At 44.6% G+C, this 17,195-nt stretch overlaps 1 protein-coding gene across 2 annotated transcripts in view; it reads left to right on the top strand.

Moving 5' to 3' along the window:
* The window catches only part of LOC119393499 (zinc transporter 2), a 73,405-nt gene that overhangs the window by 49,026 nt on the left and 7,184 nt on the right, over positions 1 to 17,195 (top strand). For both annotated transcript variants that reach the window (XM_037660558.2, XM_037660557.2), the window contains exons 6-7: positions 7,050 to 7,155; positions 10,271 to 10,405. In XM_037660558.2, coding sequence (XP_037516486.1) covers positions 7,050 to 7,155; positions 10,271 to 10,405 — 241 coding nt within the window. The remainder of the gene's footprint in view (positions 1 to 7,049; positions 7,156 to 10,270; positions 10,406 to 17,195) is intronic.

Below are 17,195 nucleotides of genomic sequence, written 5' to 3'. Positions count from 1 at the left end.
CCTCGTGTGAATGCCCCTTTATAGGGACTGTCAACTTCTCAAAATGGGGATGTCACGAGGTGCTTGTAGAAATGAAAAGATAAGAATAGTGATGGAATCAATTACGCTGTTCATGATTTAAGTAGGAATGATTATCCTAAATTGCCGTTAAAGAAGTCTTAATATGAAGAAGGCAATCAAAATACTCTATGTTCAAGTGTTATTTAGTGTTGCACCACTTGATACTAGTACAGTGAAAGTTTGATATAATGAAGTCAGTACAATTGGCAATTTACTTGCTATATCAAAACTTCATTATTGAAATTTGACATTTTATGCAAAGTATTGTCGCCAAAGGCTTTTTTTTTTGCACGTGAAGTGCTGGAAGAATGTTTCAATAGGGGTATGCACTGAGCCTTGATCCACTAGGTGGCGAAACTATTGCCGCGTCATTTCGAAGGTCCGTTGGCGCTGCCGTCCATGCTGCCCATGCGTCGACGTGCAGGAGGTATTCCGGAAGCCTCTGGTTATCCAAGTCACCGTATGGATCTTGGAGACGGCGCGTGCGGCGAGTTTCTTGCATGTGCGGCAAGAGCACGGACCTTCAATATGGCGACCCCGATGCTAGTGCTCCTTGTGCATGACGTCAAGTGCATACCACCTACAGCATAGAGACTGAGGTTAGGTCCACTGTAACAATCCGTGAGGCAGCGAGCGAAAGACCAGGGAACCGTTCAGGCCAATGGCAGGAGCTGAAGCAGCTATATTTTATTCTTCTCTTTTTCCAAACACGCAGCATGCGCAGCATGAGGAACGAGGCACATGTGTGCATGCACATGCGCCTGAGCACGCCATAAATTAAAGGTGGCCGATGGCGACGGCTGCTAGAAATAGTATGGCAATACAAAAAGCGAATTTCAATAATGTAAAAAAAAAATTCCTGAACCCGAGATTCAGTGACCACAACTTGATGCTGCGCTGGCAAGGCAGAAACATATGCAGGTCAATTTCACTGTGGTAATATTTTTCAAATAAGGCTATCGTGCTTATTCTGCCACTGTGGCTTGTCATCAAAACCTCAGGTGTTGCCCAGAGTGTGCAACGTTAATGCCATGATGTTCATTGAACTTGCTTTTCGTTCGCATTAATGAACGTGTAATGTCTGAAACTGTTGGACGTCATACAGTGAAATCTCGATAAAACGAATCTCAAGGGATCGCTAAAAATCATTCGTTATTTTGAAAAATTGTAGCGGAAAAAATTTAATTCACGTTAAAAATCGTTAATGCTACCAAAGGAGTCACCTACCTTTGCTGGTGTAGATCCGCGATGGCGTTATTCTCTAATAAGTGCCAAAAAACAAATTCAAAGTATTACTAAAAGAGTGCACGTTTATTTGAAAAATACCGTGATCTGTGCCTGATGGTTGCAGCTCAACTGCTGCAAGACGAACTCGTCAAAGTGCGCATCCTTCTTATGCACTTTGAAACGTCAGTGTTAGATGTTGATCCTTCGCATTGGTTCGCGCGTGCTGTTTCAGAGTCGTCTTTGCTCTCTGCGTCCTCATCGCTGTTTCCTTGATCACGACAAATAATGTTGATCTGATTGGTTGGCAGTTCCGCCGACGTGCATACTTCTTGTCGCACTGCTCATAGTGTTTGAACATGAGTTAAGCATGCACGGGAAGTCTTTGTGGGACTTCGTCCCATAGGTCACTCATGTCACATTTTTCATTGTTGCCGCGTTCCTTTCGTGCTGCTTCTGGAGCTCATTGTGAATGTACAGACACCAGGCTAAAGGCAAGAAAACAGCCGTGTAACAAGCACGCAGACATAGCTGGCCGACGAAACAAAGGCAGCTAGGCGAAGCCTGACAAGAAAAACAAGTACAGGTGATGGTGATGACTAGGGCCATAACTAAGGGGGGGTTGAGAGGGTCCTGACACCCCCCGAAATTTTTTCATGCTTTAACTTTTCAGGTGACACTAAAATACTTGCATGCTCTCACAGCGACCACCAGTTGCCAAAGTTCGCCGTTCTACACACAAACACCCCCCGAAAAAAATTCCTGGGTACGGCCCTGGTGATGGAAATAGGGCTGTCACACATTCGGAATAGGGAACCCAAGCTCAAGTTTGCGGCGCGACGACAGCGCCGCGCCAGCCGCGCTGCGGCTCTGTCGGAAAACTCTGAACCGTCGCGCGGCCGACTCAGCCCCTTTCACGGTAGCGGTAGCGCACGTGCGCTCGCGTTCTTCTCTCGGTGCGGGTAACTGTGGGGCCGTCAGCTCGGCACGTTGAACCGAGAGGCTTGCTGTGCGAAGCTGCGCATTTCCACGATGGCAGAAGCGACCCCGCGGAAGCGCAAGCGTGGTCCGAAGTATTGCGGTTTAGTGGCCAGCCACAACAGTGCAGACAAGGCACACGATTCACGTGTTAAACTGTATCGGTTCCCGGGCGTGTCGCACGAGAAATAAAGGCGGCAAGCGTGGATAGCTGACAGCGCTGTCTCGCCTTCTATTTTGGCTGTCTGAGTTCATCGCTTTCGTTCGTTCCGACTACCTGAATCGGTAAGTAACGGGGCGCATGCACGCAGCGACTACAGTAATGACTACTCGCTGTCTTCTCGCATTGTTAAAGTCCAGTTACGGTTGTAGGTGAAGCAACTTTGTGTTTTGATTCCCCGTGCTCGTGAGACCTACCCGTCGTTGTTGAACGTTCACATTCGCGTTATACCGTTAGCGTTGCGCGGTTGGTTGAATTCAACTGAACTCCGCACATTGTCAGAAGTTCGGCGCCTGCATTTCACGCGTCGGGAAGGCTGCTTTATCACGCCGGAACGGACGTCTGTGCATTTTCAGCAAGCTTTGACATCGTTCTGCAGGTTTGCTTTGTTTTTGTCACTTTATTAGGGTGATATATATTTAAGCCCCTAAATATAACTGGCACTTCATACATGCTTTGCAATTGCAACCTTGAATTAACCACCTTCTGACTTTGTGCGATTTTCTAGCCGCGTTCACGCAACAGGTTTTATACGCCTGTCAAGTCGGTATCATAAAAAGAGACTGCAAGCACGACGCGAGAGCCGAAAAAACGAGGCGAGCAGTTCATCTTGCTTCACAGTGGTTGAAGCTCAGCTAGCTGCCTCGCGTCTTAATCGGCGGGTGATTCTCCAGCGGCACGGAGGACTCGACTCTAACCTTCTCAGGAAGCAGTGCCATGGCCGTATAATCTTTTTTTCGCACGCCGCAAACGTTTGTTCACGAAAGTACATGGCTGCTACTGTAAGCATGCCATATCAAAACAACAATCATATGATTCGTAGTCCACGCCGCAGAACATCGATAGCCTGTATGGCTTCATTCCGGAGTGCATGTGGACCATTATTCATCTTTAACGTGAGAGAATGAGACTTACCTCGAGGTATACGTCCTACACGGTGTAATCGCGACTTGGGAAATGCATTTCGCTTTGAGTCGGGCGTGGTTGTCGTCGATCGTCTGCTACCGTTAACGTGATTGACGAGCCTTCCTCATTTTATCAAGTTCGCTTTGCGGAAGTGCCAGTCAAGCTTGAAGATCCTTTTGAAGCCGCACTGCACGCGGTACATTGTGAGACGCCGCAAGTGCACCGCGAGAGATCTGCACGTGCACGGAAGCGAGCGGCAACGCGGTGGCGAGAAGGGAAAACGCTCGCTGATCACGCCCCAGTTTCTCTTTTTCTGCCAGAGATGGCGCTGCCTGTCAAGAGCAGCAGCGCCGCTAAGCGTTGCTTGGGAAGCCTATAGGTCAGGCGAGTCAGGCGCAGAGAGGTAAGCAGGTGCTCTGATGATGATGATAGTGGCACATACGGACCTGGGCATTGTTTACACCACCGTGAGTAACTTTTTAAGTTCGCAATTCTATATCTTGAAGTGTTGAGATACAAGGGTGATCAAATTTGATGCGTTATTCTTCAGCTTTTGTGAATATTTGAGCTCTTCGAATATTCCAACGAATATTACAGTATACAAATTTGCTTCGATTTGAATTTCAATTATTGGAAATTTTGAAGTATTCGAAATGAACAAATAGGTGTATATTAGTCCGCATGTAAAAGTGTCTTATATTAGTGCCTGTAAAGGTGGTTTCACTGCAGTGGAGGGGTGCCGTACCGCGAATACCACCTTTCCAGACAAAATGCGCACTGCCGCAAAGCCCCCCTTTAAGGTTAAATGAACATATTACACTCACGTCGATTCACTATTTTTGAAGTTCAAAAGCTTGTTATACTGGCTTATATGCTCTAAGTATAGTGAATTCTAGAACGTAACATATTTTACAGGTTATCACTTGCATTCTACCGAAAGTCAAATCCTACTACTATTAGAGTTGCTTCCACTTCCTTTGAAGCAAAAAGAATGACATTTGCACATGCCTTGTTTCAATTAAAAAAAAATATTTTGCAGGGTTAGTTGGGTCATGAAAGATACGCTCATTTTTTCTTTATAATATGTGATATATAATATTCGAATTCGATCCGAAATTATTTGACAAAATCGCTATTCGCTTCGAATTTGCTTTGAACCTAAAATTTGCTATTCGTTAGAGCTGTGTGAATAGCAGAATTTTGGGTGCGAAGCGAATTCGAATATTGAAGTGTGAATGCGAATCGAATCGAATATTTTTCGAATACTTCGAAGCGAAATTGCAGAAAAAAAAGTTAGAGAGGATTCCTAAGTATATTCTTATGAGATAGCAACATGAAAGTGTTTCTTTTTGCTAGGTTGATGAAGCACTGACGGGGTGGTGTTTCATAGTTGTCTTATCAAGAATGAGGCAATGTAGAGGCCGAATTCTATTTATGTACGTGATTTGGCGCCACCAAAGTGTTGCCGACAACACTTTACACGTGATAGGCAAAGATGCCATTTCCTCAGCCTCTCCTCCTCTTTTCAACTTCTGTGGAAGCCCCAAGGGTCTGCTTCCTTCAAGTCCAGAGTTCCAAATCTGCCTCGTAGACGTCGATATATAAGAACATCTGAAATTTTGGATGCTAAAAAGCTTCGGCTTCCGATTTTTCGGACTTCCTGCCCAAATTTCAGGTCCAAAACAGCATTAATTGAGCCCCCACATCTGCCACATCTTTCATCTCCATGTTGGAACCAGTGTTTACTTGAGTTAGTACATTTGCGACCGTAGCAGAGCTTGAAAGGCAGCTTTGCCGCAATACTGGGGTGTGATGAGGTGAAGCATATTGAAAATCTAGGGATCACTTCCAGTAGGACGTTGTGTCTTGGCAAAGTTCGACCGTAACGGAGCTTGAAAGGCAGCTTTGCCGCAATACCGGGGTATGATGAGGTGAAGCATATTGAAAATCTAGGGACCACTTCCAATCTGACGTTGACTGGGCCTTGGCAAAGTTCGACCGTAACGGAGCTTGAAAGGCAGCCTTGCCGCAATACCGGGGTGTGATGAGGTGAAGCATATTGAAAAAATCTATGGAGCACTTTTAATCGGATGTTGACTGTCTTGTGTAAAACTGCGCGAAAAACGTGGACAAAGGGAGAAACGGACGACACAAGCGCATGGCGGGATTTGTGAAGGTTAGGGTTGAACACTCAAAAGAGCCCAGCGAACCAGTAATATAACTTAGAAGAACAGACTGTTGGGCGAGTTGGTAATGCATTCTGTAAAAACTGCGCGAAAAACGTGGACAAAGGGAGAAACGGACGACACAAGCGCATCGGGATTTGTGAAGGTTAGGGTTGAACACTCAAAAGAGCCCAGCGAACTAGTAATATAACTTAGAAGAACAGACTGTTGGGCGAGTTGGTAATGCATTCTGTAAAAACTGCGCGAAAAACGTGGACAAAGGGAGAAACGGACGACACAAGCGCATCGGGATTTGTGAAGGTTAGGGTTGAACACTCAAAAGAGCCCAGCGAACCAGTAATATAACTTAGAAGCGCTTGTGTCGTCCGTTTTTCGCGCAGTTTTTACAGAATGCATTGCCAACTCGCCCAAAAGTCTGTTCTTCTTGACTGTCTTGGCAAAGTTCGACCGTAACGGAGCTTGAAAGCCAGCTTTGTCGCAATACGAGAGTGTAATGAGGTGAAGCATATTGAAAATCTGAAGGGGTCACTTTCAATCGGGTGTTGACTGTATTTGTTTTTGGGAAGTTCGAATAGTGAAATTCCAGTGCGAATCGAATCGAATAGCAAACACTATTCGAAAAATATTCGAAATTTCGAATATTCGCACACCCCAACTATTCGTACAAGCCTAGTTATTCTGAAACATTTGGTATTCTGAAGTTCATAGCAGTGAAATATTTTCACATTAAACCAATGGACATTTGGAGGGGGATTTTCAAAATAGTCGTTCTTCTGAAAAAATTGTTAACTTCAGGTTTGCTATAATGGGATTTGACTGTAAAGCCAAGAGAGCTGTGGTCTAAAACAGCATAAAGGTAAGGAGACAACCTGAATTACGGCACTTCCAGCACATTGTGCGCGCATAGGTCCAAAGATTTGAGGAAGACCCAGAATGGCATCACGAATTTGTCACCAATACGCATTGCTGCAACAGCAGTCCTGAACCGCTTTTCCAAATAATCGTTGAATGACCTCAGTATCTGAATTTATTGTCTCACGAAACACATAGTGTTTGTGGCACAGGATACAGAACTACGCTGCGTACAGAAGGTAGAGTGTACGATACGATGCTCTTGAAAGGGCGCCAGAGCGCTCTTTCAAGACCATCGCACTGAACAGGTGATCACCTGGCATTTTGTCATCATTTCTTTCATTTCTGGGCATGTGAGGGGAGAGAATGGGTTGTTCAACGGTCACTCCATCATTGTCTGCACTATTATGCTTGTATATCTGTAGATACAATTGTTTGTGTAGCCAAGTTGCATGGACACCTTTTTAACTTTGTTTCTTTGTCAGTAAAAGCTACAGCAGCTGAATATATTTCCCTTCTACTGTTTAAGTTTGCGTTCGTGCCGAGTTGTCTTTATAGAAGAATCCTATTGAAGTGATTCATGGCAGTCTAATCAGGCCTTTATTGCATTTTTTATCTTGCAGAGCCAGTACAAGATAGCAGATCCCATCTGCACGTTCATATTTTCGGCTCTTGTGTTGTTTACGACTGTGTCGATCCTGAGGGATGCTGTGTTCATCCTAATGGAAGGTGAGTGTCAAGACATCGCGCTTTAGCATTGGTTGTTTGTCGGGTTGACAAATTAATCATTTCACATCCTTCAGTTTTACTTTAAGTTTTTCGAGTTGACTTATTTGTTTAGTTCAGCAATGCAGGCACGAGGTGATAGCTAAAACAAATGCCAAAGCATAGTTGCATTGAAGGCATTTTGCCTTCAATGCCTCGGAGACTCCAGAATATTGAGAAATCCTCCCGATTGTATGGGCACGGCCATAAATCTCCCAAAAAACAGCGCTAGCACCACCATAAAAAGAAAATCATAACTAAGGACATCGGTTCTAAAGTTTTCTGATCTCACGCGGAATGCTTAATTCACTTTAGTTGCAGTACACTGGTGTCATGAAAAAGCGCATTAAGTTCGGCAAGGGACTACTAGCTGTCACGGGGCACAGCAGATTTGGTGCCTTAATTACCCACGCGGGCACGCCGGTATAATACGAGTACCACTATGATTGGCGATGTCTGTAAATTTTACTGGCAATAATACATTTATAACGTCACTGCAGGCACAAGAAACAGTAAATTAATACGAACACCAGTTTTCTTCTGCCGGCTCACCCAACCCACGCTTTACAAATCTCGAATTTCGAGGTCACCAAGTTGGCAGGTATGTGTAGAGCACAGTGACCGGTCTCGAGCTGTAGTACACAAACTGCAGCATATGGCTCGGTTCTGAGCTATTTGTTCTTAAAAACAGCAGAAAGCAACCATTTTACGCTGCAGCCTATCCAGCAGCATATTTCTACGTTCATTGTGCACTGTAAAACACATTGTGTTCTGAACTTATGGTGCCTTTGCCAGCAAACATTCAAACTTATTCCTTGTTTTACTAGGCAACAAAAACAAAAAAAAAAGCTCCAAGAGTGTCATTTATTGGAAGGTTTTATGTATTTAATTATGTAGCTTAGTGTGTACAGTCGAACCCTGCTACAACGAACGCCGCTTCAACGAAATTTCCGGTACAACGAAAAATTCATTGTTCCCCGTCAACAGTCCATGGGAGTCAATGCATAAATATGCTCGCCACAACGAACTTTTTCTGCTGCTGTTCCGCTTCAACGAAATTTGACGATGCAATTCCGGTCTCAAAAATTTTATTTCCCGTTGAATAAACACAATCTCGAATATTTTGGTGCATTTTATAACATAAAAATATGTCTACAAGGTCTAAATTGCGTGTTGGCACCACCAGAAAGTGCCGCTGCTGACTGAGCACGGGGGCCGCCATTGCTTGATAGTGACGGCAATCAAACTGCCCTGCTTTTGTAACAGGCTTGAGTTGCTTTTTGTCGCAGACAATCCGAAGCCAAAGTTCAGTTCTCCACGCTGGGGTGCAATCGTGGAACGATTCCTTTTCTGATGCCTTTCCATTGCTTTTTGTGCTTTTTGCGCTTCGCCAGTGGTCAGAGCGATGGTACATCCGTCTTATCAATGCGAGCAGCCCCGGGGTGCAATCGCGGAACGATGCCTTTTCCAATGCCAATGCTTTTCGTGCTTTTTGCGCTTGGCCAGTGCAACCGGTGGTCGGAGCAACAATTTGTCCGCGTTATCAACTGGACCAGTCAGCTGCGAGTGGTGGATGATAAGACTAGCACAGAATAAGGCATAAATCATCGCTCCGCGATAGCACGCCTGCATCTCGGCGTTGTCAGATACCTTGTCGGCGAATAGCTAGTGTTAGCATAGTAGTGCAGCTGTGAAGTTCGTGTTGTGCGCCCATGCCTCTGTTTGGTTCGTTCGTGGAAGCAGTTGTTTCAGCGTGCTTTTCAACCTGGCGTCGCTGTGCATATATGAGAATCGCGTCATGACGCTGCTGGGGAAGCAAAGGAAGCAGCTGGCCCTTTTTGAATTTTGGAAATAAAAGTTTCTCTGTTCTACTAGCTCAGGTCAACTATATTTTTTTCGATTTCACTACCACGAGATGTTCACTTCAACAAAATTTTTTCCAAGCACCATCAATTTCGTTGTAGTGGGGTTTGACTGTACTCCATCTCACAACAACCTTGCAGTACTGCTGAAGCTATGAGCAGTACACAGGCAGTATCCTTGCGCAGCATATAATATAGTTCCAGGCATAAGTGTTTCGTCATTAACGAGATACAAGGGTTTTAGCTGTGCTTCTTGCATGACTCATTACAGCGATACATGGTGTGTTAGGCCCTCCGCGTATGCACTTTGTACACTCTGAATTATTGTAGCGATTACCAGCTAAGAACCGTAATAGGCACCCTAACCGCGATGACGTACAGCAACATGGCAGCCCCCATACAGCCCAGGCTATCCGCTTGCATCCGAATGCGTGCTTTTTACTGGCTCTCTACCCGGATAGCAAGAAATATGTGGTATAATCTGTCATCTCTTAGTCTCGTTTAATGCTGAAGGCAAACCATCAGGTGTCTTTTATCGCTATTATTTATATCAATTGTTTATTTGGATGTTGCTAGGACTACAAAGGCAGTGCCGAGCTGTAGAAGTGGTTTGTCATCAGCTGAGCAGATGGCGCCACAACATTAGCGCTGGTGATGAGTTGACGGCGCGAAGTGCCTTGAATGCCTATAATTGTTTTCTGCGCCAAGAATTTGCTGTTCCGCACAAGAACGGTACGGGATGGCTGCTTAAAGCGCGCCGACTGAATCCGGAGCGCTACAGGTCAAAGATCTAGTATTCTGCAAAAGAAGCAAGATTAGTAGTGCTAAATGTGTTTGGTGCGGTCCAAAAATTCTGTGAAAGTGCTAGTATGAACAATGTTTTAAAAAGAACTGCGTTCCTCACAAATGCCAGCAAATGCTCCCTGTACAAGTGGGTTTCTGAATATCAAAGAAATGGTGAGGTGGTGTTCCCAAAGAGGTTTTTGCGTGGCGGGGAGCAAGTGCCGACAAAGCGTGCGAGCCGATGCCATTGAGATGCCGAGAAGACAATGCGACACGGATGAACACATCTTGAGGGGCTTTTGCCTATCCTACTCGCTAACAAGCCCCGCAGCTTCCACAGTGCTGCAAGGTGCTACTGAGATGGAGTACAGTCTAGTATGTGGTTTGCATAGTTTCTTCTTTTTGGCTTCAAATTTACTGAGCTTCACTTCCAGGATTTCCAAGGGACCTCTCTTACAACACTGTAAAGTCAGCACTGCAAAGCATCAAAGGTGTCCGAATGGCACACAGCCTCCACGTATGGTCATTGACAGCCAACAGATGTGCCCTGGCCGTACACTTAGCCATCGGTAAGTGGTGAGACCTTTATCGTCCATTGAAACCACAGTTACGGAAGTAGGCCATAAGAAGGAGGGGTAACGCTGAAGCCATTTTCAATCAGCGAGACTTGCGAGATAAATTTTTTGGTAAGAAGCATACTATTCAAAGCACTCTACACTTGGGTATGCTTTCCGCTACATTGACTTGCAAACTTAAAGGTGTCCTAAACCACCGCTCATGTTTGGTGAAAAAACACGTTCAGCGTAAAGCAGGCGCTGCTGTGAACAGCTCAGCCAAGTCTTGCAGTCGTGCGCAGCAAGAAGAGTTCACAAGTGGAGCGCGAAGTTGCCACTGTCTGAAGTGCCCTCTCTTCATACAGAGACCCATACACTCTCTTTGAAGGGCTGTCACACATTGCGCAGTACAGTGCTGCTGTTGGCTGACAGCTGGCATAAATCAAGAGTGGCGTTTGGATCAGATGCTCTTCTTTCCATGGCGTGTTGCCATGTGTCGTGCGCCACGCTCTATATTGTGCTAAAAAAATACAGTAGCAACACTAGTGCACACCGGAATCTCGATGGGAGAGAAAGATCGTGCTTCATGATGCGCATATGACGTAGCTTCTTTCCCACGTGTCATCCCTCCCTGTGAGCTTCCAGCGCTCTTCGGGACGAAAGAGAGAAAGCACCTAAAAAGCATGCGACAAATTCCTCTGGCTCCCCTCGTTCTTGACGTATTGGAAAAATCTTTGCGGCGATCGATTCGTAAGGCAGTGAACTCCGATACTGAGGTCAATCAATGATTATTTGGAAAAGTGGTACAGGACCCCCTTAAGGCACATCCAGCTGCACCAAGATAGTGATTCTGCGGCCTAAGGCTTTCGTCTGTCTTGCGTGGACATGTTTTCTTCAAGGCATTGGTGAAGCATGAGAACCCAACACTTCTCTTCACGAGTTTATAATGTGCTGACTCAAATGGAAGTTATGTTTTGTTTGCCCTATGCTCAGTCATCCAGCATACATGGCGTCTCAAAAAATGAAGGCTCAAGTCTAAAAACTGAATGTTGTTTTCTTCTTAAAGCTCATGCGTAAGTCTTCGGGAATTTAAAACAACTTTAAAAACAGTAAGTACGTTTTCCACTGCTGCAATGCAATCAGTAATTTGAATCCTCCAGAAGATCAAAGAAATCAACGGGCGAGACGATGACGAGCTACATTCGTTCCTGCAAGCAATGAGTGTGTACGGCTGACTTAGCTGTCTGCACAGAAATGCAGCATTGAACGGTGGCTTTGCGCATTTGGGTTGTCACCTATTAAAAGCGTGCAGTACACAGGCAACTGTGTTATGCTACATACACTACAGAGCATTTAGCTGAGGATGCTCGTCATGATAGAGTTTCACATACTGGCACGTCTTACCCCCCACCCCCCGCTGCCATAATGCCTCTGTGCATCTCCGGCACTTATCTGTAAAGGATCACCCATAGGTGTCCAATGGGTGAGGGGGGAAGGGGGAGTGGACTCTCCCCCTGAAATTCTGGATATTTTTCTATGCAGTAGCCATTAGCTACAAAGCTTGATTGGCACACTCAGGTCCTGCATATCCATCCGAAATGAACTTCGTGATTGCCAGGCAACTTTGCATGTTACACACTATTCACTAATCTGGCCGGTCATGTCAAGGCAGTGAAAGAAAGCCTGCCTGTGCTCAGGGCTGCGCAAAGATACCTTGAAATTGTTTTGCAATACAATACAGCATACTCAGGCAACAAGTATTTGAGATAAAGATACAAGAGACTACCACAATAATTGTATCCGATATGATACTTTCCAAATGTATCTTAAAGGGAAGCTGAAGACGTTTTAGAATTCAATAAAATTAGTTACAGAGCGGAGTTAGCAAGGACCGACATTATTGTCGACAATGTCATAATTTTTTCTGCGGTTCTTGCAGCAGGAGCTTTATAATACGTGAACGAAAAGTTTGTCTTGCTCCGCCTACGCAAGCACACCGAAAGTGTGGGCGTGGAAACCTATGTCATTTTTGGTTGCTTCGGCGGAGCCGTGCTGCACTCCGACAGAAGATTCCTGCCGCTCACTTATCTGAAATGTGAGTGCGCTCTTTAGTAAGTATAGTGAAGCTGAAAGTGCTGCAGCTGCATTACGATATCTGGAATAATGACAAACAGCCGAGCGCTGCGCGAACAAGCGTCTCTCGTATCTTCAACCGTGGCCTCCGTGACTAACTTGTGACGTGCTGTTGCCGTAGCTAATTGAGGAGGCCAAGCTTCAGCAGTGCTGCTGTTGCAGATAATGCACATACCAGGGATGACATCACCGCGTTCATTCAGCATCTCAAGAAGCCCTGCAGCCACAGCTACTGTTTTTTTGCCAAAAAGTGGTATTTGTGTTCACATTTGAGAACTCTTGCATTGCTTTTTGAATTCAGCAGTGATCAACTGTCCTTACACACTGCAAAGTCTTTTTTTTTTTTTTCAAGTGCTTCAGCTTCCCTTAAAGATACATGTGATACATACGCAAATTTTTTATATTAGATCTATCTTGTAGCCACAAGCACGCATGCACATAAATGTTTGCTTGAAAATATTTTAACTGCGACCAACATTGTTTCATTTGAATGAAATGTTTGTGAGCATCTCAAAATCCTTTTCTTGCACAGAGTAAATCTGTTTTGTTCCAAATTAACTTATTGGGGTTGCTTTAGCTGCTTATGAGAGCTCTTTATACACTGTGCTATCTGCTGTTTTTGCTTGTCGCTTTAGCAAGCAATGAAAGTCGCTGCTCTGCTTACCGACCAGCTAGTGGGTTGCGATCTAAATACAAGATCTTCAATAAGAAGTTTCCGAACGTTGGCCTGAGTACCGGTGTGAAGTTTTACCTTGTCAGTAAACGTACTACTGTTTACACAATACTGGATCATCGCGCATAGAGCGGCAACAACGCTGGTAGCGACATCTCTTGTGATGCATCGTGTTTATGTAGAGGACTGAAAACTGAAATGACTTTTCATATTCTACTCATCTGCTGGTGTAAAGCGTTCGTTAGCGACATATCCACTAAGGTGCAATCTTTCATCAATTTTTCTCCTACGAGAGAACATATGCAGCCCAGAAACATATCAGGTGTATTGTATAGTTGCACAAAGCGTCACAGGTAACCGCCGCTATACACACTGTTGCCGCTTATAGCTCCGATTACTTGGTGATTACTAACATAAAAGAAAAATTAGGGAGACCCAAAAAGGAAACCAGATATCTAAGTAAAATAGAAAGGCTGTTCCATATCGAACAATCACATGTAATATGTATAGAAACTAGAGCTGTGCGAATAGCAAAATTTTGGGTGCGAAGCGAATTCGAATAATAAAGATTGAGTGCGAATCAAATCGAATAATTTCGAATAATTTTCGAATATTTCTCAAACATTTTTCGAATATTTCGAAGTGAAATTACAGAAAAAGTTACACAGAATCCCTAAGTATGTTCTTGTGAAATAGCAACATGAAAGTTTCTTTTCGCTAGGTTGATGAAGTGCTGGTGGGGTCATATTTCATAGTTGTCTTTCTTATCAAGAATGAGGCAATGTAGAGGCCGGATTGTATTTATGTACATGATTTGGTGCAACCAAAGTGTTGCCAACAACACTTTACACGTGATAGGCAGAGATGCCATTTCCTCAGCCTCTCCTCCTCTTTCAACTTCTGTGGAAGGCCAACTGGTGTGGCAGACAAGGGTGTGCTCCCTTCAAGTCCGGAGTTCCAAATCTGCCTCGTAGACGTCGATATATAAGAACATCTGAAATTTTGGATGCTAAAAAGCTTTGGGCGTCAGATTTTTCGGACTTCCTGCCCAAATTTCAGGTCCAAAACAGCATTAATTGAGCCCCCAACTCTGCCAAATCTTTCATCTCCATATTGGAACCAGCGTTTTCTTGAGTTAATACATTTGCGACCGTAGCGGAGTTTGAAAGGCAGCTTTGCCACAATACGGGGTTGTGATGAGGTGAAGCATATTGAAAATCTAGGGACCACTTCCAAACGGACGTTGAATGTCTCTTGGCTAAGCTCGACCGTAACGGAGCTTGAAAGGCAGCTTTGCCGCAATACGGGAGTGTGAGGCGGTGAGGCATATTGAAAATCTAGGGACCACTTCCAATCAGACGTTGACTGTCTCTTGCCTAAGTTCGACCGTAACGGAGCTTGAAAGGCAGTTTTGCCGCAATACGGGGGTGTGATGAGGTGAAGTATATTGAAAATCTCGGGATCACTTCCAACCGGACTTTGTCTCTTGGCTAAGTTCGACCGTAACGGAGCTTGAAAGGCAGCTTTGTCGCAATACGAGAGTGTAATGAGGTGAAGCATATTGAAAATCTGAAGGGGTCACTTTCAACCGGACGTTGACTGCATTTGTCTTTGGGAAGTTCAAATAGTTCTAATAGTAAAATTTCAGTGCGAATCGAATCGAATAGCAAACACTATTCGAAACATATTCGAAATTTCGAATATTCGCACACCCCTAATAGAAACACGATACAGGTGGCACCTTTAATAGCTATCGCAATTAAGCATGACGTATCGTGAACTCATCTGTTAAGGTAAGACAATAGTAAATTCAGTGTCTTGGGAAATAGCCTAAAATGACTTGTTAGGATGCTCATGAGAAAAACTGAGGATTCAGTCTAATAATGTTTCTCGAAACCATTTTGTAAGATATTTTAAATGTCTCCTAATAATTTCCATTATTATAATGCAAACTGAATTTCGCTTTTTTATTGAGTAGTAAGCAGAATCTTTTTTATACTCCAGGCACGCTCAGATTATTACATATTCGTCCTCCACACTCCCTCGACATAACAGTATGCTCGAGTGGAGCGCAGATATCTAAACAGAAGGCGAAATGACGCAGACAGTTAAAAGTAAGAATAAAGCCGGCAGCTTATTTTGGCAGCATGTTACAAAAGACACATTGCAGTAAACAGAGCAGAGAAAAACAATACAGACACCTAGGCAATGTATGGGATGCAAAAGTAGGACAGCTAAGAGAGCACTTATTTTTCGAACAATAAAATTATGATTTTAAGAACTCTTTGAATAATAATAGCAGGATAAAAAACATGCGGTACACCATCTTCTGTTGGGTAAATGATTATTCTATTAGATCTAGCATTGTTACCGGTGGTGCTATAGTTGTTAGAATGGTCTAAGTCTAACGTAAATCCAGGAGGTCTTTCCTATCACTGTGTGGGAAAGCCATGAAATGCAAAGCAGCCCTACTCTTACATTCTTCAGACTTCGTAACGAAGCACTACGAAAGAGAAACTTTTATCACCACACTATAGCGGCATCAGAATAATAGACCCCCCACGCAGTGGAGTACGTGGCACAGTACATTGGCTAAGGCAGGGATGCAACAGCTGCGCCAATTGCGCCATTTTGATACAATTTCGTTTTTCTGCGCCGAGCTGCGCCAAAACCGCGATATTTCTCGAAATTGCGCCATGCTGCGCCAAAACAACCCCGGTAACCGCAACATTTTTCGGTTGCGCTAGTTTTAGCCTCGTATTAACGCAAAACGAAGCCCGTATTGGCGACCTAATGTTGGGAGAAGCACCAGAGGCACCTTCATCCAATCCAATTCGACCCAGTGGCGCTTGACTCAAACAAGGTTCCGATGGGCCTAAATGAAGTTTTTACTGCTGGTTCAAACGCTGCTTTACAGGGTCATTCAGCACGAGCAAAAGTGAACGCCCATTTAATGTGGAAGCACCGCATAAAGAAAGTTAACTGACAAATGAGCCGTTTGACACGTCCTGCAAAATCTTAGTGGGGATGTCGTTATTGTTTGGTGGATTCCGGTTCAACGCTGCCTTTGTTCAAATAGCAGTACTCACGTGCACGAATTCGCGGGTTGTATACAGTAAAGTCTTTTTAAATCTACTGACGAGTAAAGTTTTGTTTAGAGAAGTACTACACGCGAAAACCCTGACCGCCTTAGCCGAAAGAGTTCATCAAGGTACTTCTTCCCCCGCAGTCGTGGTGAGGCCGACACCACAATGTGCCGAAAAAGGCCTTCCGTTTTTTTTTTTTTTTTTTTTTTTTGGAAATGAGGACATTGATCGACTAATCATTTTGACGTCGACGCGAGTGCGGTCACCGCTTTCCTGGCGCGAGTGTTTCATGGCAGATACCAACGAGCACGTCAGTACGAGCTATCGCCAGCAACCTTATCGCGATCAAGATCTTTATATCTGCTCGGTAGCACGTGCGGCATAGCGCTATTGGTACTATACTGTTAATATATTGCACGCGTAATATAGGCGACGAATCCAAGTATGCCGTTGGCTGACGCCACCTGAGCGGAAACGCAGATTGCGTGTCGCTTGCAGAAACGAAAGCAGCTCACCATTGTTAACCCAACGAAATCTTTGCCGTATCCCTACATGCGGTCACGAGCGGAGCGGGTAGGAATACTCCTCGGGAAAAGCTGTCGTAGGGTAGAGCACGCGACCGACCCGGGAGTGATGGCGTCCGCTTTGTTGGAGACGCGCTGCACGAAACTAGGAAGGGTTCGGCTCTACGCGGCGACAGGCACTGCGTTCAATGAAACGATGCAGACTTTCGCTGTGCATAGCTCCCTCTCTCTCTCTCTATCTCTCTCTCTCTCTCTATATATATATAATAAAGATAAGGGGGAGGACGCACTTATGAAGATTGTACTTAGTGGCTGGTTTGTCTTAGACGTTGCATGACATATAAACACCGGACTTAGACTTTTCTCTTGAACTATATACACATATGGCG

Source organism: Rhipicephalus sanguineus, chromosome 5 (assembly GCF_013339695.2).
Source record: "Rhipicephalus sanguineus isolate Rsan-2018 chromosome 5, BIME_Rsan_1.4, whole genome shotgun sequence".
In the NCBI taxonomy this organism is placed as follows: domain Eukaryota; kingdom Metazoa; phylum Arthropoda; class Arachnida; order Ixodida; family Ixodidae; genus Rhipicephalus; species Rhipicephalus sanguineus.
The sequence above is the reverse complement of the archived record's forward strand: the minus strand, read 5'-3'. Positions and strand labels throughout refer to the sequence as shown.